Below are 24871 nucleotides of genomic sequence, written 5' to 3' on the forward strand. Positions count from 1 at the left end.
ACTCTCTTTCCTTGTTTAATTTGGCCTCTCAAGATGGCACTTCCTGTCTAACAATATTTTTGCCCCCACTACCTTTACATTCCCTCTTTTGTCTTTTTGCTCGATGCTACGAACCGTGAGCTCAACCACTCAAATTATTCATGATTATTCTTTTTTTTTTCAATAAAAAAGTCTGTAAAGTTAAGTTTCTTTAAGCTATTAATAGGGACAGGTAGGAATTTTTTGTGTTGTATGTTTCCGATAATGAATCTGTCGAAATATTCTCAAGCTGAGGTAAGATTATAAATATGTATTTTAATTAGTATTAATTGGAAGTCTGTTTTATTACATGCACAGTGGACCAAAAGTCTTGAAACACCTAATTATCTCTTAAATAGATGGTCCGAATTGTACAACTATGGGGGATACGCCTATTCGCGATAGCCAATTCCGACAGGGGGCGCTCAAGATTTCATAGATGGACGATCACTTCGGGAAAACAAATCATTTTGTCATTTGATCTCGAAGCTATAAAACGTTTAATATAAATAATTTACACGTGTGTTTTGCCAAAGTAAAAGTTGGAGTACGTTCTTTAAAGTTTATTTGTTTGTGATTCGAGTTTATACATACGGTAATTGACTCCCAAACCTGAATAAAAATAAAATTAAATGTTTGTTTTTTTTACAGTAGGTATGTCTGAAACACGGAAAGTAAAATTTACATTATCTCAATTATTTTTGTGGTTGCAAGGTCGGCAGAGATCTTTAGTTGAGGGTGAGGCAGTTTTTGGAACTGGCCACGTTATATTTTGTAAATTACGCCTTACGTTTTCTACTAATAACTTCATGAGACCTTTGGGGCAATTTAGCTGATGGAACAGTATTTCTCAATTTAGTTTCAGGTGTTACTATAAAGTAAATTAAATATAAATAATATTTTTCCGTCGACCATCCATTTATGATTAATTTTTCCGTCGACCGACCATTTATGATCAATTTTAACACCCTCAAAATCATTGATTAATGACCCCTATTAATGAATGATTTTCTATTAATGAACGATTTTATTATAGGCAACACAACATACATTGCTTGCATAAATTAATTAAACGCTCTGAGATTGGCAGTGACCTGTGGTGTAGGCAACCAAACATATACCTATTTATAAACCCACTAAAAAATTAATTTAAAATGAAGTAACCGATGTTAGTACTATCTGCCATTGTATGTCATTATTTACTTTATTGTTTAAAATTCTGTGTATTTGAAAAATCAAAGGATGGATATTGACGAAGAGTTTAATTTAATTCCACCAGAATTTAACTTCTTCTATCACTGAATTTACAGAGGTCCAAGAAGACTTAAATATAAATTTGTCAAAATGCTATACAGCAGATAATTATTTATCAATATCTTCCTTTAATTTCAGTAATTGTACCATTTCGAATATTAATGTTTACTATAATAAAACTACCACTAAGGAAACTTTGAATAAAGTCAATGAAAGCTGAAAAAATTGTTGTTTATCGTTAAGTAAATAAATATTTAAACTAAGATATCTTTATTTCTGAAAAGTACGGTCCACGGAAAAGTTTTGTAACTAACTCATGAATTAAAATGGCGATTAACAATCTCGATCATTAACGCACTCGCTTCGCTCGCGCGTTAATATATCTCAATTGTTAATCGCCCTTATTAATACACTTGTTGGTTAAATAACTATTAATCAACACTTACAACTACACACAGTCATGTACTTGGTTATAGGTTTGCCAATTCGCAAAATGCATTGACAAACTTTTCTCATATTCTCGTCCAGCGGAAACTTATGTATGGATTTTTTTTTGTGAATTATAATAGGATGAACATTGAGGAACACTGCAATAGTTTTTTGAAGTCGAAGTCATTGTTAATTACTATATAAACCGGTCGCTAATATGTATACAAATTAATGACAATTTCAAGGTTTTCCCGAAGTGGATGCTTTTGAAATCTACCACCAGGCATCGCCCACTTTGCGTGCTGGCAATATTGCCAAATTTACCAAATACCAGAAATACAAAACTTTGTATATTGTATTATTAATGGAATCCCGACGTCAATACGAGTTCAACCAGATGTAATAATTGATATTTTATCTAGTCACGAAGGTCTTAAATAAATATAACTTCTCAGCGTCAAATAGTTTGAAGTAATTCAGTAAATATACCTAGATAGAATGCTGTGATTTTGACATTAATTTATAAAACTAACAATAGCTTGACAATAAATGTTTATTGAAATGTTTTGTACAATAAATTATAGGTATTAAGTAATAACTAAAGCTGACAGTTGTTTTATGTGTTTTTAAAAGTTCTACAATAAAGATGGTTTTTAATGAAAAAGAGCGAATAACTGTTTTAATGATGAGGGGCTACGGAGATAGAAAAACATCTTATAGTGAAGTAGCTAACTTGCTTAACGATACTTTCCCAAACCATTCTCCTATCCATAAGGCGATGGTACAAAAAATTGTAAAGCGCTTTGAGGTAACTGGACAAGTAAAAGATAGCATTCAAACATGTAGATCAAAAATTATAATAAAACTTTTCATTTAATGCAGAGTTTAGTTGGAAGATACACATATATACTCACGCAGAGATGCACAAATACATGATATAGGTTATTCTTTAGTCTTGCGTGTATTACATAAGAATTAATTTAAACCCTACAATATCCAGTCAAGAAAACTAAAACAATAGTAGTCAGCAAAGACTATATGGCGAAACAGACACATTAACACCGAGATAAAGTCCAGAATTTATAAAGCCAGTGTAAGACCAATAATGACATATGCCTCAGAAACAAGACCCGACACAGCCACAACGCAAAGGCTACTGGAAACAGCAGAAGTGAGAGTCTGTGGCGCACCCAGGGGGGGTTTTGGGGGTTAACCCCTCCCCCCAGGGCATATAAAGTAAACAATGTATAAAGAATACTAGGAAAATGTAACTTGTCTTTCACACACAATACAAAAAATCCAAAACGCTAATTGAATAATTAAATTAAATATGTAGAACACAATAATTATTGAATAGATACACAATTAATAATATTTTTCATTATATTTAGATATAGATACCTAGAATAAAATAGAAGGAAAACGGAATCCAGGCCGTAGAAGAATGTCATGGTTACGTAATTTGAGAGAGTGGTTTGGCTGTACCACTAATGAACTCTTTAGGTCAGCTGTAAACAAGGTGAGGATAGCCTTGATGATTTCCAATCTCCGATAGGAGTGGCACAAGAAGAAGATAGATACCTAATATTAGGCTTATGACAAAAGTAGACAGAACGAGTCTGTTGCGAGTAGCATGCGCTTACAGGATTGTATCTGCGGAGGACTTATGGACTATCACGGGTTGTGTTCCTCTGCATGTGTTAGCAATAGAAAAGAGACAAACTCTATGAGAGAAGAGAGCATTTGACAACAGCTATAAAAAAAAAAGAAGAAAGGGAAAGATGGCAAGAAGAGGGGAACAACAATGAAGATGTTGCCCAGTAGACCAAGATGCTGATTCCGAGCCTAAGGCTAAGGGACTGGGTAAATTATCTGTTTTAGGGCGTATCTTCATAGGTTCAGAAAGACAGATACAGATAAATGATTATACTGCGAGTATTCCGACATTGTTACTCACGCAATGCTGGATTGTAATAGATGTATAGTTGAGAGAAACAGAATGTATAAATAAATAGGTATGAACCCTGTGACTGTAAGAGAGATGATCGTGAAGATGACGGGAAGTACGGAGGGATGGAATAGTGTTCATAATTACATCCAAGCAGTCATTAAAAAGAAAGAAGAAGAAGAGAAACACCAACCGGGCCAACGACAGAAATAAGATCTAATTACCATTTTAATCGGAATAAGCCGCTATTGAAGGTTAAAATAAGTTTATTGACGTTTGAATCTTTGATCTCGCACTGGATAACTTGTTTATATTCCAAAAATTTATAGAAAAAATCGACCTAGAAAAGGCGTATGATACAGTTCCAAAATTAAATTGTGGCAAGTTTTACAACTAGACATTAGTCCATACCTTTTAGGAATAATCACAGAAGTATACTGGGATAACTCTACTTATCTAAAAATCGGAAATAGACTATCAGAGCCAATAAAAGTAACTAAAAGACAAAAACAAGGATGCTGTATGTCACCCTTACTGTTTAATTTATATATTGAGGCAGCCTCCAAAATTGGAAAAACCACTGCCAGGAAATGGGAATCCCCATAGGAAATGACGTACTGTTCTCCCTGAACTTTGCGGATGACCAAGTCGTCCTACCTCAAGATTCTTATGATCTAGAATTTATGATGAAGCGTCTATACATAGTATATGTAAAATGGGGGTTACAAGTTAGCATGAAGAAAACAGAATATTTAGTTATCAATTCAGAGGCAAGGTTTGAAGTGTTAATCGACGAGGACGTGGAAATCAAACAAGTGAAAAAATTTAAATATTAAGGTGCACTCATTGCTAAGAACGGCTTGGGAGAAACCGAAATTAAACACCGAATTAATCAGGGTCGTAAAATTGGAGGATGTCTGAACTCCTTATGGTGGGATCGCAACATTTTCAAAAGGAACAAAAAAAGAATAGGGCAAACCATGGTTGAATCAGTTCTTTGTTATGGTTCTAAAGTATGGACATTTAATGCAGACCTGAAGAGAAGATTGTTGGCAGTTGAAATGGATTATTTGAGAAGACGTGCTAGAACATCAAGTCAGGAAAAGAAGACCAACGAATCTATAAGAAATAACATGAATGCTACAGAAACGATCATTGACGGAATAGAAAGAAGAGGTTCAAAATGATTTGGGCATTTATTGAGAATGTCTGACGAACGTTGGCCTAAAAACTTCATGGAAGCCCCTGGAAGAAGAAAAAGAGGACGCTCATGGAATTAGAAGAGCGATGGAATCGAGAGGTTTGGAGGAGGAGCATGCCTTGGACCGGCAGGATTGGCGGAGGAGAACGGGAATACGGCAATAGCCGTCTCCAAAATGTATTTTATTTACAAGTTGGATTAATGTCAAACGTCAATACACTTATTTTAACCTTCAATTGTGGCTTATTTCCATTAAAATAATAATTACTTTAAAATGCAACAAGAAAATAGCTTCAGAAAAATATATAAGATCTAGATAAGAGAAGGGAGTGTTCCAAAAATGTCATCAGCCTTACAGCGGCCACCCCACTTTCGGAGTACGTTATGTGCGACAGTCAAATGCGCACAAGTAAGAGAGGGTGGTTTTAGCTGGTAGGCAGGATAATAGATACCTGAATCTTTGGTACTGCTATCTTTAGCACTTTAAATTAAACTAAAACCCAAATTTTAGAGACTCAAAATATAGGTAGCATAAAAAAATTTCAAAACCCCACCCTCAGACAAATTCTTGGTGCGCCACTGTTGAGAGTACTGAGAAGAATTACAGGAAGTACGCTGAGAGATCGAAAGAGAAGTGAAGACATTAGAAGAAATGTGTAATGTACAGTGTATAAATGAATGGAATAACCACATAAGCAGAATGGAGGAGACCCGTGTCGTCAAAGAAGTATCGGACGACCGCGCAAAAGATGAAGTGACAACCTTCCATAGAGGTATTAATCCGCCAATGAACAAGCAGAAGGAGGAAGAAGATCCAGTTATTGCAGGAACTAAATGAAGATGACTACTGCCGTAGATTACAGTTTAATGGGGTAATGATGAATAAAATTGTAACTGATGAGAACTTTGGTAACTATGTTTTTCCTACAAAGCAATATTTACACTGTGTGGGAATGTAAAGAAATATCGAGAAATGTCTTATCTGGGACATATAGTAAGAGGAAGTCGATATAAAATATTACAACTGATCCTTAAAGGCAAAATAGAGGGCCGTAGAGGTGTAGGAAGGAAACGGGTTTCTTGGTTGAGGAACATTCGTGAATGGACTCTGCGGGACAATTATTCCATATTGCAGAAGATCGAGAAGCCTTCGCAATGGTGATCGCCAACGTCAGATAATTCTGATAAATGCTACTTAGAAATGAAATTGTACCTGTCCCGAAAAACAAGTTTGCGAGATAATTTTAATGAGATATATGCTTTCAGTAAGATGGAGCTCCAACTCATTTTGGTGTAAATTTTTGGCGTTATTTAGATCAAATATTTCCCGTGCCATGGATTTTTAGATGAGGTAGTATTGAATGTCCTCCTCGTTCACCCGATTTGAATCCTAAATATTATTTTTATTGGGGATACTTGAAAAGTAGAATTTATAAAACTAAACCATTATGTGTTGCAGAGCTAAGGCAAAGAATTATCGGTAAATCCATATTAATTTCTAGAGAAACGTGGAGAAATGTAATAGCCATATTCTACTGTCGCTTAAGATACTGTTAAACTAAAAGCGAAGGACATTTTGAACACTTGATTAGGTAGACTAAAACTGGTGTTTAAAATTTTTTTTAATTTAAAATCTTTATTTTTTATTATATTGAAAATAGTTATAAAAAGTTGTTTAGAACTAAAACCTATGTTTCAATATGTAATTAAATCCTTCTAATTGATTTTTTTTAAGATTCATGTTTTTTTGTGAACCTCATACAAGATTGAAAAAATGTATTATATTATTGTTTAATTATATTATAATAATTGCATCTTAGGTTATACATCATGCAGAACTTTTTATGGACAATAAATTTTCGATATTGTGAAATATAAATGTACTTTACTCTTTGAGTGAACTTCATATTTTTTGACACACCTCCTACACAGATTAAAAAAATTGATATCAATTTTTTTTAAGTTTTAGATTATGCAGAACTTTTTACAAAGAATAACGTTTTTTCAATATACTTATTTCTGTTCTATCTATTGTATTAAGTTACTTGGGGAAACAATGGTTATTCTCCCATTTTTAAGGCAGATTTGGTCTTTTCATGAAAACAATCAAGCAAAAAACTTAACATTATTTATTAAAAACTTACTACAAAATCATTTTGAGTTAAATATTTTAGAACCTTTCCTGGCTTTAGTAATCTTCTCCTTTAGTGCAGCTATATCAACCTTAGTATTGGTTTTAGATTGTGCCTTAGATGTAGTAGGTTCCTCAGGAGGTATAAATGCTTGGTTTCTCTTTTCTTCTCTCTTCTTTGCTGCTTCTGCATGTTTATCATCTTTCTCTTTCTGTTTTTTAGCTTTCTTCTGTGTTTTGTTAAGGAAGTATTCACCTGTGGCAAGTTCTTTATCAATTTTACTGTCTTGTTGTGCTGGTGGAAATGGTGTATAAGGTTTCTTTTCCTTTTTCTTTTTAGGTTGCTTGCGTTTACTAATATTTTTATTAACAAATTTGGGTAGAAATCTCTCCCAATTCTCATTTTTTAACTTTGGATCTTTCGCCAATTCTCTTTTTATCATCAGAGCTTTTATATTATAAATAGGGTGAATATTTTTCATTGTGTCCTCCACTATTTTTCTAACTTGTTGCAACCCTTTATATGGACCTAGTGCTGATACTGTTTGGCCTTGAACTAGAACATAGCAGTTGGTTAATATTTCAATAGACTTCAATGTACATCCATTTGGACCTATTAGGCGTTGGCGTCTTTTAACAAACTTTTCCTTGTTCCTTGTTATTTTTCCAATTTTTATTATATCACACCCAACATCATCTTCTAAAACACGTTTGGCTTGCTCAAAGGGAACACTTCTGGACATTAACTTAATCACATCTCTTGCCTTTATAATAATGTAGGGATCCCATGTTTGTCTTGTGGTTCTAACAGTCATACTACCTTCGACAACATCTAGTTCTGCTTTTATATTATATTCACCCAGAGTTTTTGTAACTAAAGGCCACACTTGTCTTAAATATTGTTCTCTGTATTGTGGAAACAATGTAGCAAAACTACTTTCTTCTAATAGTCCATGTGGATTATCTTCTGGTTTAAATTCTGGAATTTTCAGTTCCCATGCATTGTCGACGGGTCCAGTTACTTTTTCGTTATCATCAATATCTGAGTTAGGCATTGTAAAGTTAAAATAAAAACTTAATATTTCCTAAAATCTTTATACAATGATACGATATACGATATACACATTAAACTTTAAGGTTATATTTTTTTAAAAATTTATTTCATCTTCTTTTCTGTTTTTAATGGACAAATGGACCCTTATTTACAATGTATTCGAGTATGTTTTCTTTCGTACAGTAGATAGAGGACAAGTATTACTGTCAGCTGTAAAAGGGGTAGTAAACTGTACAGAGCTTAGACAAGGAAGGTACAGAGGGTAGAGATAAATGCACATTTTATATATTAATTTGGTATTCTAATAAAGCTGTAATGAATTGTTAAAATTAATGGTTTGCGTTATTTAATAATTAGAATTATTCTGTGGCAATTTTCACTTAAATATTTTATTTCCATAATGCCAAGTAAATATCATGATCACAATCAGCAGAATTCCCACTTAAATTTTAAATCGAATACAAGTTAGTTCATAACCTTAAATTTTGACAGATTCTGTAATAATAATTATTGAATCAATGAATAGAAAAACATGCAGTTAAAAATGAAATATTTAACTACTCAACGATACAGAATGTTATAGTTTCAATAAAATTTTAAGCACTTAACTTTAAGAGGTAGTTTGTTATCATGGCTAGACCAGAAACACTATGCAATCAGTCCTTACTAGAGGCGGGCGATAGAAGTCTCGATAGGACAATTGGTGAGCCCGGGGATGTTAAAACGCAATTTGTTACAAGAGAAGGTACCTACAGACTTTTAACGCTTAGTGAATATTCACGACCAAATAGGGTGGGATATCAACCACAAGGCCAAACACCTCCACAAGTACGTGTATCCCTTGTAGGGCTTCCTGAACAAGGAGAAAGAATATGTTTTAACCATGGTAGAGAACTATATGTATATGTTTACAAAGGAATCAAGAAAGCAGCCGATTTAAGCAAGCCTCTTGAAAAGAAGGTATATAAAGGAACAAATCCAACTTGCCATGATTTTAATAGTACATCTGCTACAAGTGAAAGTGTAAGCTTACTCATTGGTTTCAGTACGGGTCAAATACAATTAATAGATCCAATAAAAAAAGAACTTAGTAAATTATTTAATGAAGAAAGGTTTATTGATAAAACAAGAGTTACCTGTTTACGCTGGGTACCCGGAAGTAAATCTTTATTTTTAGCTGCTCATGCATCAGGACAATTTTATGTTTATAATGAAGAACTGCCTTGTGGATCAGCAGCTCCTCATTACCAGCCCTTCAAGGCTGGGGAAGGCTTTTCTGTAAATACTTGCAAAACAAAATCAACAAGAAATCCTTTATTTAGGTGGTTGTTAGGGACTGGTGCAGCCATAAATGAACTTGCCTTTAGTCCTAATGGTACCCAACTGGCTGTAGTATCACAAGATGGTTTACTACGAATATTCCAATATGATAGTATGGAACTTTTAGGATATGCTAGATCTTACTTTGGTGGACTTTTATGTGTAGCTTGGTCTGGTGATGGAAAGTTAATAGCTGTTGGGGGAGAAGATGATTTAGTTACTGTATACTCAATGGAACAGAAAAGGGTGGTGGCTAGAGCTCAAGGACATAGATCATGGGTCTCTGCTGTAGCTTTTGATTGGTACTTAGAGGTAAGTTTACTATTTTTACACAATTAGTTAATGTATTCATGATAATTTACTTATATTTTAACACATTTAATAACAAAGTCAAGATTCTATATAAGAATGTCCCATATTACCGATAATTAAAAGAATTACTTAAGAGTTTGAACCATGCTCTAATTGAGGGAATGAATAAAAGGTTTTGGTAAAAGTGTAACTAGTTTCATCATAAATGCAAATCATAAAGGTAGTTTGTTAGTCACTATAATTCAATTATTCAATCTGACTATATGCAAAAACTATCAAGGAAGTTCATGTACAGCAAAGTAAGTACTCATTGTCCCAGATTTAAAAAATCAACCTACAATAGAGATACTGTGTCTTTATAAAGCAGTAAGAGTAAGAAGAGGAAACAGAAAGTTGTCATGAATAGCTTTAAGAAGACTTGCAAATGTTCCTCATCTGGCAAGAGCCTAACTGTGAGCACCTAGAACACCTGTTTTCTTTTTAATATCTGGTGCATTGAAAAAAATAATTAAATATATTTTACTGAAGAATAATTGATGCTACATCTGGTATTCTAGATGAGTGTCAAAGTGTTACAAGAAACCGTTTTTAAAGAGTTTGCTTAGGGTGGATACATAAATTACCCTAGATGATTTTCACATTTTTAATCAAGCTTTTGGATGAGATTAATACATTTCCTTTCTCCTTGGTTATATCCTAAAACATTTTAGGAATATCAAAAATTTCTTCAATATCTATATTATGGCCCTTCTTAGTCATAATGAGTAATTGGAAGTTTACTACTTGAAAAAAAAAAAAAAATCAGAAAAATAAGGTTGTTTGCATTTATTTAGAAACATATGTAATACTGGGCCCTGCATAAGCTAGTTTAATAGAAGTAATGGAGGGTTAAATCTGTTCAAACTACCAAGCACCTTCCTACCAAACACATAATTTGTAAAAAAAACAAATAAATTATTACAACCAAATTATTTATTATTTGTGTCTTCCATTACAGCTTGTTGAATATCTTAAAAAATTGTGGTTTCCAATTTAGTTTTAATATTGGGACATTTTATTTCTTTCATTTTTGAACCACAGTATTGCAATATTGCCCAGGTAGTTCTATTTTTATATGTGTCAAAATTTCGACCAATCATGTGCCGAATCACATACAATTTTCGGTAAAAGAACTTGCATAGTGTCATACAGAGCACAAATGTATGTGCAAGAAACGATACAAGAAAACATAAATAACTTTCTATCAGAAACGATATAAAAAATGATACAAGAAAATGCATAGTGTCATACGGCCTTTATGTCACTCAATATATTAAAAATTCCATGGGTAATGAATTCCATTCTATAAAGGTTTCCATGAACAAAAGCAAAGTTTGTGGTTGGATTAATTTCCATTTTCAGGCAATTTTTCACAATTTGTTTTTCCAATTAATAAATCCTTTTTCTTTAGATAATAATTTGATATATAGTGCAAGAATAATAAAGCTAATAAATTGTGCAACAAAATCCAATAAAATTAAACAATATTGATTGTAGTATTATTATTTTGAACAATTTAAATACATTATTTTTTTTATAAACTTTTCGCACAGGCACAAGCCTCTCTATGCTGCCCTACTTCTAGGCCTCCAAAAGTGCAGCATAAATTCAATTGTGGTAGTTAATCCGCTTATTTATTTTTAACTGTACTTCATCACTATCAATAATTAAACTGCTTTGATTTGGCTGGTATAATAATTCTACAGAAATTATGAAACCACAGTCTCTGCCATCTTGGAAAATAACAAAGACAGGTGCATATGCCATTGTACCAAATCAATTGGTATTTTAGAGTTTTGCTTTCTTGGAAAATAACAAAGACAGGTGCATATGCCATTGTACCAAATCAATTGGTATTTTAGAGTTTTGCTTTCATTACTACCTGCTTCTGTTAATTATAGTACGTAGAAACATAAAAGTTAGTTGCAAGTTACTCGTATTCTTTATGTACCATAGACAATCAAAATAATGCAGTCCATTCAAAAATCTCAGAGAATAACGGCGGTATAAGTTAGTAGAAGATTAAAAGCACGCGGAATCACACATAATTCCATCTCAAATGCCGGTATTTTCTCCAGCAATTATAGAAATTTAACAGAACACGAAAAAATCTTCACTTCATGAAACATAGCCATGAGGATATGTGTAATAGGAATCCATCCCTCAATATTTGAAATCAACAACTGCTTACTATTAACTCATATTTAATTTTAAAGTAACTGTAACAATTACTTAAAGTAGCTGTAGTAGCTACTGTTGATAAGTATCTGATAATTAAACTTCTTTTTCTAACATTGTTGCGAATTTCCTGCTTTATTCTCACAATCAATGGAATGGTGTGATTCTAACGATGTAAATATTTCTTAGAATTTTTTGTATATCATCGGCCTCGTAGTGCCGGTTCTCTTGCCGTACTCAAGCAAGCAATTTAATTAAACCCATGTTCACCCTTAAGAGTTACATTCGGGTGTAACAAATCATTGGAGCTAAGTGTATTGAATCGAGTTAAATAGGAATCACTCCACCGCGCTCCAATGCTCCAGACCATCCCTTTCTCCCTTATAGCACTCTGATGCGCGATAGGGACACGACTATCTGTGGGGGTCCTGGGTAATAGAACTTCAACATTTTACCCTCTCCGATTAAAATTCAGGCTAGTGTTAGTCGCTTTAGTCCTGCCTTGCTATAATCAGGCTGATAACGCAGGTACAAACTTAACAGACAGATCTCTTATTGGTGTAGTTCATACAGAGCTTGGCAGTTATGACGACATAAACACTGACTGTCTACGAAGAATTGTTCGTATATTCTGGCCTAACACCATCAGAAACGAAGATCTGCTACACCTGACTAAACAAAAGAGGGTACAAAATGAAATTAAGTCCAGAAAGTGGGGTTGGATCGGTCACACACTCCGAAAAAATAGTTCCAGTATCGCCAAGACTGCCCTAGAGTGGAATCCCCAAGGGAAAAGAAAAAGAGGTCGCCCAGTACAAACTTGGAAAAGATCCATCATGGACGAGATAAGAGGCCAAGGAAAGTCTTGGAATGAGGTGAAAACCTTAGCGCAAAATAGAATCCGATGGCGCGTTTTCACTGAAGCTCTATGCTCCACTTAGGAGTTCAAGAACCTTGAGAGTTGTTTACTTTTATTGTCAATGATATACTTTAAAACAAAAAATCTGTATTCTGTAAATCTGTATAAAGCGTATTTTCAAGAATAATAAACTACTGCGTCTGCAATTGGAAGAAGTCTGTCATTGTTAACTACTTGAAATTGTCCAGTATTCTATCTATCATATTTTCTAAAGATGTGAAACAGTTTTATGCTTCTTCATTTGCGTTTTTTCTTTGGATAAAGTTTCTGACAACCTTTAAAACACTTTCCACATCTTGTCTATTAGGACCTATATTATTAGGTGTGAATGGTCAACCCCCTATATTCACACTTGTGAATCATAAATTGTATATTTCCGACTAAGAATCATAAATTGTAATAAGTTTATTGCGGACGGCACTTAAAAAGGGTATTTATTTATAGCTACGGTCGGGCCAAAACGTAAAAAAACACGTTTTTCAATCTTATTTTCTCTCGTTATAAGCAAATTTACCTCCCTATAGAGGGTTAAAGTTCCATAGAAATTTCACGGGACATCTAATGTACCTCGTTATAAGCGAAACCTCGTAATAACCGTGTTCGTTATAGAGGGAGTATACTGTATATATATATATATATAAACACTGACAATTGTTAAGCACTTTTTGGATTTGGTTTCCAAGCCCGAGAGTAAACACTTCTTAGTTTATTATTCTGTAGTAAGGCAAGGAAGGAAAAAAATCGACTGATTTTAGATGGCTGAATTATGAGAATAAAGATTTAGAAAGTTAAAAGTAGTTTTTTATGATATATTTTTTCACGGCACACTGCCCTTCGATCATATATATATATATATATATATATATATATATATATATATATATATATATATATATATATATATATATATATATATATATATATATATATATATATATATATATATTCAGGGATTCTACAGTATTCACTGCCTTCCCTTGCTCAACCGGTTCCATCTCTCTCTCTGTTGTCCCATTCTTTATCGTTTAAGCTTCTCTTACTCATGGCATCGTCTACTTCGTCCCTCCAGGATCTTCGGGGTCGTCCTCTTTTCCTCCTTCGTATGGGGCTCCATTCAGTTATTTTCTTTATCCATTTGCTGTCGCTAGTTCTTCTTACATGTCCATACCACTTTAGTGTTTTTTGTTCTATATATGTTAGTATGTCTGTTTCTATTGATGTTCTTTGCTTTATTTCGTCATTACTTCTCCTATCCATTCTTGTTACTTTGTAGCATCTTCGCAGGCATTCCATCTCTGTTGCTACTATCTTACTGCTGTTTTTCTTGTTTATAATCCAATTCAGCCCCATATGTCATAATACTTCGCACTAATGTTTGTCTTCATATTTAGGTGTCTATCCAATCAAACTGAGTTAAGTTGTCGGATGGCTGTTCTTGTTCTTGTCCTAATCTTGGCTTAATTTCTTTCTCTGTTGTTGCCTTTTTGGTGATTATAAACCCCAAGTGTTTGAATTTATCCTATTTTATCCTTTCCTTTGATTGTTACGTTGTCGTCAATCTGTAGATCTTCTATGTCTTCTTCACTTGTAGATAGGTACTCTGTTTTCGCGATATTAATATCTAGGCCAGCCTTGGTATATTCTTCTTGTAGTTTCTTCATCATGTAGCTGAGGTCTTCTTGGTTTTGTGCAATCACTACTTGATCGTCTGCAAAGCTTAACGTATATAGGTATTCGTTTCATACCGATACTCCCATGCCTTCGCATTGTCTTTTCCATGTAGTCAAGTCTCCTATGATTCGTGTTTCCATTTTAATGGACACTTTATTTTCTTTATACAGAGCTTTTGTAGCTTCTATGAGTTCCGTCTGTATTTCTAATTTGTACATTGCCTCCCATAGATCTCACCTTGGTACAGAGTCATACGCCTTTCTCAGGTCCACAAATGCCAAATGTATATCTCTATTTTTTGCTTTTTTTTCAACATTTGTTCCAGTGTGTATATGTGGTCTATGGTCTCCCCGATTTTGCCTTTTATCGCTTGCTCTATCTTTTCTCGCAGTATCTTCCCATATAATCTTCCTATTGATGATATCACGCTTATTCCTCTGTAGTTTTCGCATCGTTTTCTATCTCCCTTTTGAATATAGATGTCATATATGCCTCCGTCCATTCCTTTGGAGCTGTTCTCCATTTATGGCTTTCTAAAAAATCCATTTTATCATCCGGTGTAATTTTTTTGAGCCGTACTTTATAAGCTGACGTGAGATGCTTCCAGGTTTGGTGATTGGCTTTCCAGGTGCTTTCTTATTTTTGATTGCTTTTATGGTCGTTCTCATTTCTCTATCTGTTATTTCTATTTCTTGTTGTGGGGATCTGCTTCGTCTTCGCCTGTTTTCTTTTCCAATGAATTGTGGTCTTTGTTCTGTTAACAGTTATTATTTATTTAACAGTATATTTCCCAATTTAATTTTTTTTCAACTGATTACATTCTTAATGCACATCATTTTGATTTGAATTTAACTAGGCGATTACTAAAGTTGTTTTTCTTAAACTATGTTATCAATAAATATACACTTTTAGGACTGTTTTGGAGTAGTTGTAATTATAGTTATTTTTAAGTTAAGTTTACCAGTGTAATTTGTATAATTCTCAGCATATCTGTAGAGGTTCCCTTATCTTAAATGTTTTCATTTCATGTAGTTTTTGATAAGATATATTGAGTAAACAGTCTATAGAAGCAAACAATTGTAGGATTTTTCTTAGAAAACTATTTTTTGTCCTTGATATGATTTATGATATCGCAATTGAACTGGATTGATTATAGTCCAGTAAATGAACGTGAAATACACCGATACTCTGTAATTTTTCGTATCACCACCAAATTGCCATAAAATTGGCGCCTCATGAAAAAAAGTATAAAAACTTTTTGTCACAAATTAAACGAAGAATTTAAAAAGATTTTTAATTTAAAAAATCTAAGGGGCGTACCAATTTTTTCTTTAAAAAAATTGAGACCATTACCCATATGCGCGCCAATGATGAATATAAAATTCCTTATTATATGTCAAAATATGCGCAATAACCTACTCTTAAAACCCACCAAATTTCATTTGCATATTTCAACTATAGTACATTTGAAAATGATTGATATCACAAATTTTATTTCACGTGAGATAAAATCCAATATAACATCATAAAACAGTGACAGAGATTTTATCAAATAAAATATTTAGTATTGTTCTGAAAATGTTTGGGCTTTATCTAAAATTGTTAAACATACCAATTTATTTCAATTCTTGACTTAAATTTTGTAGTCATTTTAACCAACAAATGATATAAGTACGTAGTCTCTACAGGTACAAAATATTTACAATTTCAAAAAAGGGAGGGTCAATTTATAAGCCTCAACTTTCTTAGAAAGGATTAAAATTTCCAAGTGTAGAACGTCTTTTGCAGATTGTAAATAATTTTAGTTAAGATAAACAGGTTGTGTTTGTAAAGTCCTGTGATTATAACACACTGAATTGTAAGTTCTATAATAAAAAGCAATATTAATAAGTGAACTAATGTAGGAAAAATGTCACAAACGTCTAATTTTACTCCGCTGAAGGGTTTTCTTTACATCGAAATGCCCTCCTGATGGACTGTCGTGTAACTGACGAAGTACTTCGGCTCTTCTGCTCTTTGGGATTACCAACTGTCTTCTCTTCTCTGAACCGTCATCATTTTCCAGTACTCGTTTGAGCAAGCTATCTTCCATGATAAATGAGTCCCACTGGGCCCAATACGTCTTAACTACTGAGCATAGGTTTGATATTTCTTGCCAAGGTGGTCGATGGTTTTCCTCTTTCCATTTTCGAATTTTCTGTATAACTGGATCCCTCTCTTGTTCTTCCCTTATCTTAGTAGGCGTCCAATCGACGTTGACCATCGTTGTTCTTAGCACTGCTGCTTCCTTGGATTCCGTTTTGTTGCAGTGGGAACACTCTGCTGGGCATGGCCTTTTGGAAAGAGAATCAGCGTTTCTGTGGCTCCGGTTCGGTGCTCAATCTTGAAATCGTATTCTTGGAGTCTTCGATCCATCTGGCTATCTGACCCTGCAAAATTAAACTGCATCAACCACTTAAGGGCGGCATGGTCGGTTCGGATTAAAAACTTCCTTCCGTAGAGGTATTGATAAAAGTGAGGTATTGATAAAAATTCCTCCAATTCCCACATTTTTTAAGGTCTCAAAGGCATTTTGGCAGTCTGTATCCCAATGGTAATCTCTTGCTCCCTCTGTAAGTCGCGTTAATGGCTTAGCGATATCTGCAAACTTCTTAATAAACCCCCGGTAGTAAGTACATAGTCCAAGAAAACTTCTCACTTGATGTTTGTCCGTTGTTTCTGGCCATTCCTTAATGGAATAGATTTTTCCCTTATCCACGGCCACTCCTTTTCTGACTATATGACCCAGATAATTGACTTTACCTTGAAATAGCTGACTTTAGAGATTTCCGAAGAGATGTTAGCAGAAACTTTGCTTTCCAGAGAAGAAATCTCGTTGGAAACTTTGTTTTCTAAAGAAGCGATGTCGCCGGAAACATTGTTCTCTAATGATGCGATTTCACCAGAAACTTTGTTCTCTAGTTTCGAAATCGACGAGATGACAGCAGCATGTTTGTCTTCAAATATATAAGTTTCCGGGTCCAAACCCTTTTCCTCCAAAGCGTTCTTTAGTCGTTGGACTAAATCAGCCTTTTTTCCGGTAGAAGCTAATTCTCTGTCCTCGAGATGTCTTTTTAAATTCGTAACTGTGAGTACATAAATCGTAGACATTTTCACTATTTATTTTTACAAAAGTTCCACTTTTGACACCAATTGAACTGAGTTTATTAATCTAATTTAATAACTTTATTTAAAATAAAAATGTTCTAACACTTAGTTTATTAAAGTCTTTATTTGTACAATATTACACTAATTTATTTCACACTATAATTATATAATTTATTTACAACATTTATTATAATTTATATTCCCGACAATACGCGCGTTACATTTCAAAACTCGACTCGATATTATTATTCAGACTAACTTCAAAATGAAAAGGTCCTCTATTTATATTAAATAGCCGTTAGTCTGGTATCCCCTCGACTGGATGTTGACCTTTCTCGAATGCTATAGAGCAAAGACCGGTACAACTCAGAAACTGTACAACTCAGAAACTATTGATATCTGAGTCTTGGCGTTTGATAACTTTTGATCAGCATGACCAAACTTACCTCTCTGCAAAGTTTTAGCCAATTTAACTGAAACCACTTTTACATAAGAAAAGTGCCGGGTCCTTTATAATAAGTTTATTTTTGGAGATTTTGTTTTTTCAGTTTATTTTTGTTTTATCTTTTCTGTAACTGTTTGTTCTTGTGATCAATTATTATAATAATTTAGACCTTTAATATTTTACGTTTTTTAGGTGGAGTCGTGTTACAGGCTAGGTTCAATAGGTCACGACACTCAAATATGCCTTTGGGAACTCCCTGAAGATAATATAGTGCCACCGCGACCAAGAGTGAAAAGAAGGCCAGATCCACTTCAGTTGGTAGGAACGCCAGCTTGTCCACGATTAGATGAGTGTCCAAACCTTGAACCATTAGTTTGTAAGAAAATTGCTCATGAACGTTTAACGGCTCTCGTATTTAGGCCTGATTGTATTATAACTGCGTGCCAAGATGGATATGTATATACTTGGGCACGTCCTACGACATAAGACTAGACATAAGTGGGTCAATTCGTTTCAGATTAGTAATTTTTTATGTAATGGTTAACAAAAGTTAAATGTTTGGAACTCGTGGCTTATAGATTTTCATATTTAAGATTGTGTCACTGTCACACTTATAGTTTAAAACAAAAGTAATGTGACTCAGATTTTGTTATTTTGAGAAAGTGATTAAATATGAAGTAATCCGTTAAAAAATAAGTACCTTATCGGATTATTAAGCTATAGGGGAAGGTGTAATTTGGACACCTTAAGAAGAAATTACGATATATTGGACGTTTTCCATAACAAGATATTTTTTTATGTTTTCTACTTTTTTATTCTAATTAATATTACATCCCAGAATGGAGAAAATAGGTATAATTACATTAAAAAAATAATTTCAAATAAACACTCTATGTGTAATTGTGACTTTCGCCGTGTAAGTTGGCTTTGTTTGTTGTTTAATTTCGTTTTACTGGTTTTTATATAAGAAAAAATGATATACATATAAAATAAAATTTTATTAATTCTTAATTTACATTAAAAACACTTAGTTTTGACAGTTACCGCAGTAATAATAGTTAACATCAGTTATATTAACACAAACATTATGTATCCATACATGTTTGGTATCTAATCCACTCTTCCTCCACAAAAAAAGGCAATAAGTTTCTTTGCCAGTGTTACATTCGTAGTTTGTCTTTTGTTTAAACCTTTAAACCTTTTTCTTCAAGAGCTTACTATTGTTCTAATTCGCTTTCACTGCTTCCCGCCAACACTACATCCTCAGCATACATTAAGTAGTAGAAAATATGGTTTATAGGGTGTTGCATACCTGTATAAGTATAATATACCTGAAAGTAATTCTGTTTTTCTTTCGATATATTGCATACGAAGGTAAATGGTGAATTATTTCCACCGGAATATAGTACAGTCTGTATGGATTGTTTTTTTTATAGGTTTGCATTAGTTAATGAAGTGGTACATTCAAACTTTTTAAATGGACTAGTTTCCAAAAAAGATTTGTTTTACAGGACTGATTGTAATGTGTATTACTTCATTTCGTCAGAAAGTACATTAATGGTTGCTGATGGTAAAGTGGGGCATTCACGTTCCGATTTGAAGTCTCCCTTAGTAGGGACTACTAGTTGGACAGTCGGCTCCACTCACACTCAAACTAGCGCTTTAACTTCAGTCCTAGTATGTTTTCATGATGGTATACATCGCTTAGCCAAAAAATGTATCGAGTAAAGTCTACGCAAAATATTATTAGGAGGAAGAAAGTGGCATCAGCATTGTGCTTGTTAGCCTCACCATTTGAATAGAAGGAAAAAAATTTGGATGAAGAAATTATTCGTTGATCGTGTGAACTATTGTGTCACGAAGTTGCTTAATGTCATTGATGAGGATGATTACAGAAACTACCGCAGAACGCTATGTTGTCAGTGTTTTCGTACTTCAACATCACATTCAGTAGGTGTTGTTGGGCTGTTTTCCGCGCATTTCGGTTCGCGTATACGAGTAGAGCACTACTAGTATCCCACAAACAGAGACTATTTCTGTAAATATCAATGAATTCAGAAATTTCTTCACTATTCAATACGGAAGGCGTGCAGTAGGTCAAGCTCTTACTAAGGAAAGTTTTGATCCGACTTCCGACTCCTCCATTCACTCTTTCAGTCCGTCGCCAGTCAGAAGTTGGACCTTCGAATCGTTCCTCTAAATGTTCCGACTCGTACAACTAGATTTACAACAATCAGCAAGCCCACTCACGCTTTGATATCGGATCCAACTTCTGAGGTTCGACCACAAGTAGGAACTATATATATCGCAACGTGAATGCCCCGCTTAAGGAAGTATTAAACTGTGTTACAGTCATTTTGGCCTCAATTTGATCTGATTTGAGCTGTTGTTCGAATACTGCTGCAGCTGCAAGATCTGCGTCATTGAACACAAAACGGTCGGGAGGTCATATGTTCTTATAAAATTATTTTTCTTTTTCTTCTGTAAAAACTTTTTCCTGACCTTTCATATAATTTTGTTGTAATTGTTAAAGAGTAGATATTTAGTAGTTTGAAGAATCCGACATCTTAACGTTACATCTTATGCGTGCAGTGTGGAGGGAATGAAATCATAATAACACCGTCTTCACGAGTTAATTCTAAAGCTTTCATATTCTGAGTAGGAGTACTGTGTCCATCTATTACATTTAATACCTTCCTCGTTTTAGATGGTTTGACATAATTAACAAAAATGCTCTAATCAATGATAAAATCCATCGGCATCCATTCATCCGTTGTCCTGATACTTAACTAGAGTTCTGGAAGTGCTCCGGAATGTATGCAGCGAAGTCATTGCATACATTCCAGACATTATGGCACCTATCTAGTGTTTTCCTCGTTGAGCGATTATTTTCTGTGGCTTCTCGATAACAGTATGAGATGTCCCATTGGCATTAAAGACACGATCTACAGTAATACCATTTTTCTTAATTACTTGCTCATAAAGGTCGAAAAACTTATGAACCACCGTTTTATTAAATCCTGCAGCTAGAGAAGTTGCTTCAGATAGACGTATACTTATGTTTGGATGTCGTTTTATGAAGTCTGCGTACCATTCTTTACCAACTGACTTCTTTTCAACATTAAATCTTGTTTTAATATTATTTTTTTCAGCTACTTTCATTAGTCTTTCACGTGTAAACATTTTTTCTAATCGAAGAATGTGATCAACAAGATCTTTTTCCAGTGTTGATGGTAAATCAGGTTGCCTTCCTATTATATAACTGCATTCAGAAGAACATTTGTTTTTTTTTGCTATTTTTCCGTTTAAAGTTGCGTTTGATGGCCGCATCCATATTTTCCAGTTACCATTTACCATAAACCCTTTTACTTCTTGTAATAGCTCGCGTCGTCATCCTTTAAATCGAAAAAAAAAAAATATTTTGTAGTTAAATGCGTGTCATTTACACCAGGACCAAATTACATGTATTTAAGTGGACCAATTTATATAATGTTAAATGTTTCCGCAATATTATTTTTTCCTCTATTTCTATTCTGCAAGATCATCCGAACCTTATTTTCTCATTACTCTACCTGCATCTACATATTTTTTTAACTTCTGGTTATTTATTTCCGACTTGTAGCTTACTCTTTTCATTATCATTAATATTGGTGGCTATCATGAACGTTGGACTCACGTTATTTTATTACTTTCTGATCTTGAACTTTTTCCATTTTAAAATTTATTTATCATTTAGCCTATTTAAATATGATCACTTCCAATCAGATTTTTTTCTATCCCTAGATTAGTTCCCGTGCCATAGTTATAATCTATCCTAACAAGTCTGATCTCAAAGAAGAGCTGCAATTCTTGACAGAAAGCTATTTTTGTTTCGATAATTTCCAGGACAGTTAGTAGATTATTTTATTTTAGATTATATTTAGTTAGTAATATATTATAGAGTATTTAAAACAGGCATTTATATAGCTGTGTTCATATCCCACTACTGTTACTCGATATTTTTATGATATAAATATAAGAATTGAGCTTACTCTATAGATTTCAGTTATTTCTGGCGCTTTTTTAATCTTCCATAGCCATTTATGAAGTCTTCCGTTCTTGATATACTTATTCCATTAACAAATAGTTGATTCCTGCCATAATTTAACATCTCATGCAACGTTGCCAAGTTTGGAATATTTCCTGATTTTTAAATTCCTGTAACCTCATTTTACCTTCATTTCTCTTTTTTTTTCGAAAATATATTTGTTATTAATAATCTGAAGTAAATGAAGTATTCGTGAGTGATTTATCTCTTAAAAGGTCTGTCTATATGTTGTAATTTGTATTTTTGTGTTTTTCTATTAGTTAGCACAGTAATAGGAAGATTGAAGCGGCAAGTCGGCAACGGATACGAATCTTCTTCATGTACCATATCCTTTCAGAACGTTGGTTAACAACAGCTATCTTAATTTTATTCACTACCACCCTAAATAGCATGCTTGTATCAATACCATAGCAATCACGCAAGTTCTTAAACCATGAAATCTTTCTTGGTCCTGGACTGCGTTTGCCTGATATTTTCCGTTGCATGATATTTCATAGCAATCTATATGTACATGTCCGAAGTACTCCAGCTTTCAGTAGTCTTGCTGAGACGTTCTAGTATTGTGGAGTTTTGAATCTTTTGCACCCAAGAAACTTTTAAAATTCTTCTATAGCACCACATTTCAAAAACCTCAAGGAGATTTAGATCATTTTTATTCACAGCCCTAGACATCATAAAGTAAGACCGAGAACCTGTAGCAGCGAAGTAGGCGGATCCGCAGTGCCAATTTTAGGTGTCTCTTACATAATACCTTGGACATCCTTCTAAAAGGATGACTGAACGGACACGAATGACTGGCGAAATAGATTCAGGAAGATCGAGGCCTAACTAGGATTGTATTATCACTGATTATGATGTAGAAGGATGCGACGGAGGACCTACTTTATTTTAAAAAAGAAAAACAAAAAGTATTGGTGTTAGTATAATTATTTTTCCTGTACTTAGAGGTACAACGAAACTTATTTTAATTATTTTTTAGACATGATATCTTCAAGGTGTGTGTGTGTGTGTGTTTATGTTGGTAATGACAGCATTCGGCGAGCATACTTGTCACTGAAGATCGCCTGTGAAAAAGATGAAGCGTTCAAGTAAGTGTTGGCGCAAAAGAGTAATCGACGAGTGTGCTGGTAACTGTGACTTTCGTTTCGTTGGAATAATACATCATTCACATCCATTTTATCTGTAAGTTTTGAAAGAAAAAATGCCCCAACATACTAATTAAAGTATAAATAAAGCAATCTGCTTGGGGGGTTGGATCGGTCACACACTCCGAAAAAATAGTTGCAGTATCGCAAAGACTGCCCTAGAGTGGAATCCCCAAGGGAAAAGAAAAAGAGGTCGCCCAGTACAAACTTGGAGAAGATCCATCATGGACGAGATAAGAGGCCAAGGAAAGTCTTGGAATGAGGTGAAGGCCTTAGCGCAAAATAGAACCCGATGGCGCGTTTTCACTGAAGCTCTATGCTCCACTTAGGAGTTCAAAAACCTTATATATATATATATATATATATATATATATATATATATATATATATATATATATATATATATATATATAAAGCAATCTGCACGCTAACATGCACTGTATGTTTAAGTGCAGATCGTTTAGAGGATTTCAAAACCTTCTTATCTAAATGGTTCTTGAAAGGTCTTGCTTATTTTTACGTATACGATCTGTATGCACGAACGTGTTCAACTACGGAACAATATAACAAAGTATTGTCATTAAGCTAACTATAAAAAAACAGGCTGCGCTTTTTCGAATACGCACAACCTCTCTATAAGGATTAAAAGTCTCCTTGTGTCGCACGTCTTAACTAAGTAAACAAGAAGGGAGTTATTAAGTGACTAATAAAATTACTATTAATTGTTACAATTGAATCATTACAAAAAAAAAATAGACTGATCCGCTTTTACTAATTCTTAATTGAACAGGTAATGTCGATTATCTATAAGCAGATTTTCCGAAAATTGTCAACAGTCCTATTAAATATAGCAATTTGTATTTGCTAGATTTCCGAATAAAATTTTAGTTTGATATGGATTGATCCAGGTATAATATATTTTTATAAAATATCAAAGTTTTGTATATTTTTTGTATAAATCTAGGTACATGTATATATTTATATTAAATATTACATATATATTTGTGACGTTTAAATTATTTCCATTGTAATTATGTAAACTTTTTAAATTACATAAATTGAAAGTTCTTTACCTTATTTCTATTATCAATCCTCGTCCAAAAGCCGAAAGCGGCATGAAGCCACTGAAACATTTAACAAATAAATTTACTTTTGACGGTTGTTCAGTAAACATCTTAATACAATATTATTTAAGTTGTTTACACATCGTTATAAAGTATATTCCGATATCCCATAATGTTAACAGCGATACGGATCCTTACGGTACTTCTCTCGATAGCTTATTTCATTTGCTACTATAAAGTATTTATCTCGTAGATAGTTGCGAATTATATTTGATACATAATCTGACCTCTATAAATGCATTTAAAAACCAACTATATAGACTGTTATTTGTTTATAAACTGAACAGTATTGTGTACAATCTACCAGTCTATATTTTGTAATGTAGTATTTCATTTTTCTTGTAAATGGGCTTATGGGTCTAAATGACCCCAGCTCTTATTACTATGTAATAATAGTAACACTGAATACCCCACCCAACAAGAAGCGAAAGATTTGTCGGTACCTTTGA

At 33.6% G+C, this 24871-nt stretch overlaps 2 protein-coding genes across 2 annotated transcripts; one reads left to right on the forward strand and one right to left on the reverse strand.

The window, feature by feature from the left end:
- Nucleotides 1-6964: 6964 nt before the first annotated feature.
- dbe (KRR1 small subunit processome component homolog dbe) lies at nucleotides 6965-8128 on the reverse strand. Its single transcript, XM_072520516.1, has one exon. The coding sequence runs from the start codon at nucleotides 8034-8036 to the stop codon at nucleotides 7002-7004; it is 1035 nt and encodes a 344-aa protein (XP_072376617.1). The 5' UTR covers nucleotides 8037-8128; the 3' UTR covers nucleotides 6965-7001.
- Nucleotides 8129-8324: 196 nt separating this feature from the next.
- Nucleotides 8325-24366, forward strand: LOC140432551 (WD repeat-containing protein 20). Its single transcript, XM_072520515.1, has 2 exons — nucleotides 8325-9667; nucleotides 18259-24366. The coding sequence occupies exons 1-2, from the start codon at nucleotides 8666-8668 to the stop codon at nucleotides 18550-18552; spliced, it is 1296 nt and encodes a 431-aa protein (XP_072376616.1). The 5' UTR covers nucleotides 8325-8665; the 3' UTR covers nucleotides 18553-24366.
- Nucleotides 24367-24871: the final 505 nt, after the last annotated feature.

The sequence above is a fragment of the Diabrotica undecimpunctata genome, chromosome 1, assembly GCF_040954645.1.
Source record: "Diabrotica undecimpunctata isolate CICGRU chromosome 1, icDiaUnde3, whole genome shotgun sequence".
NCBI classification, from domain to species: Eukaryota; Metazoa; Arthropoda; class Insecta; order Coleoptera; family Chrysomelidae; genus Diabrotica; species Diabrotica undecimpunctata.

Bases quoted from the DNA above. Each gene is read 5' to 3' on its own strand.
- dbe (XM_072520516.1), bottom strand. From the start codon at position 8,036: ATGCCTAACTCAGATATTGATGATAACGAAAAAGTAACTGGACCCGTC.
- LOC140432551 (XM_072520515.1), top strand. From the start codon at position 8,666: ATGGCTAGACCAGAAACACTATGCAATCAGTCCTTACTAGAGGCGGGC. The intron at 9,668-18,258 runs GTAAGTTTACTA...TACGTTTTTTAG, and splicing joins CTTTTGATTGGTACTTAGAG to GTGGAGTCGTGTTACAGGCT.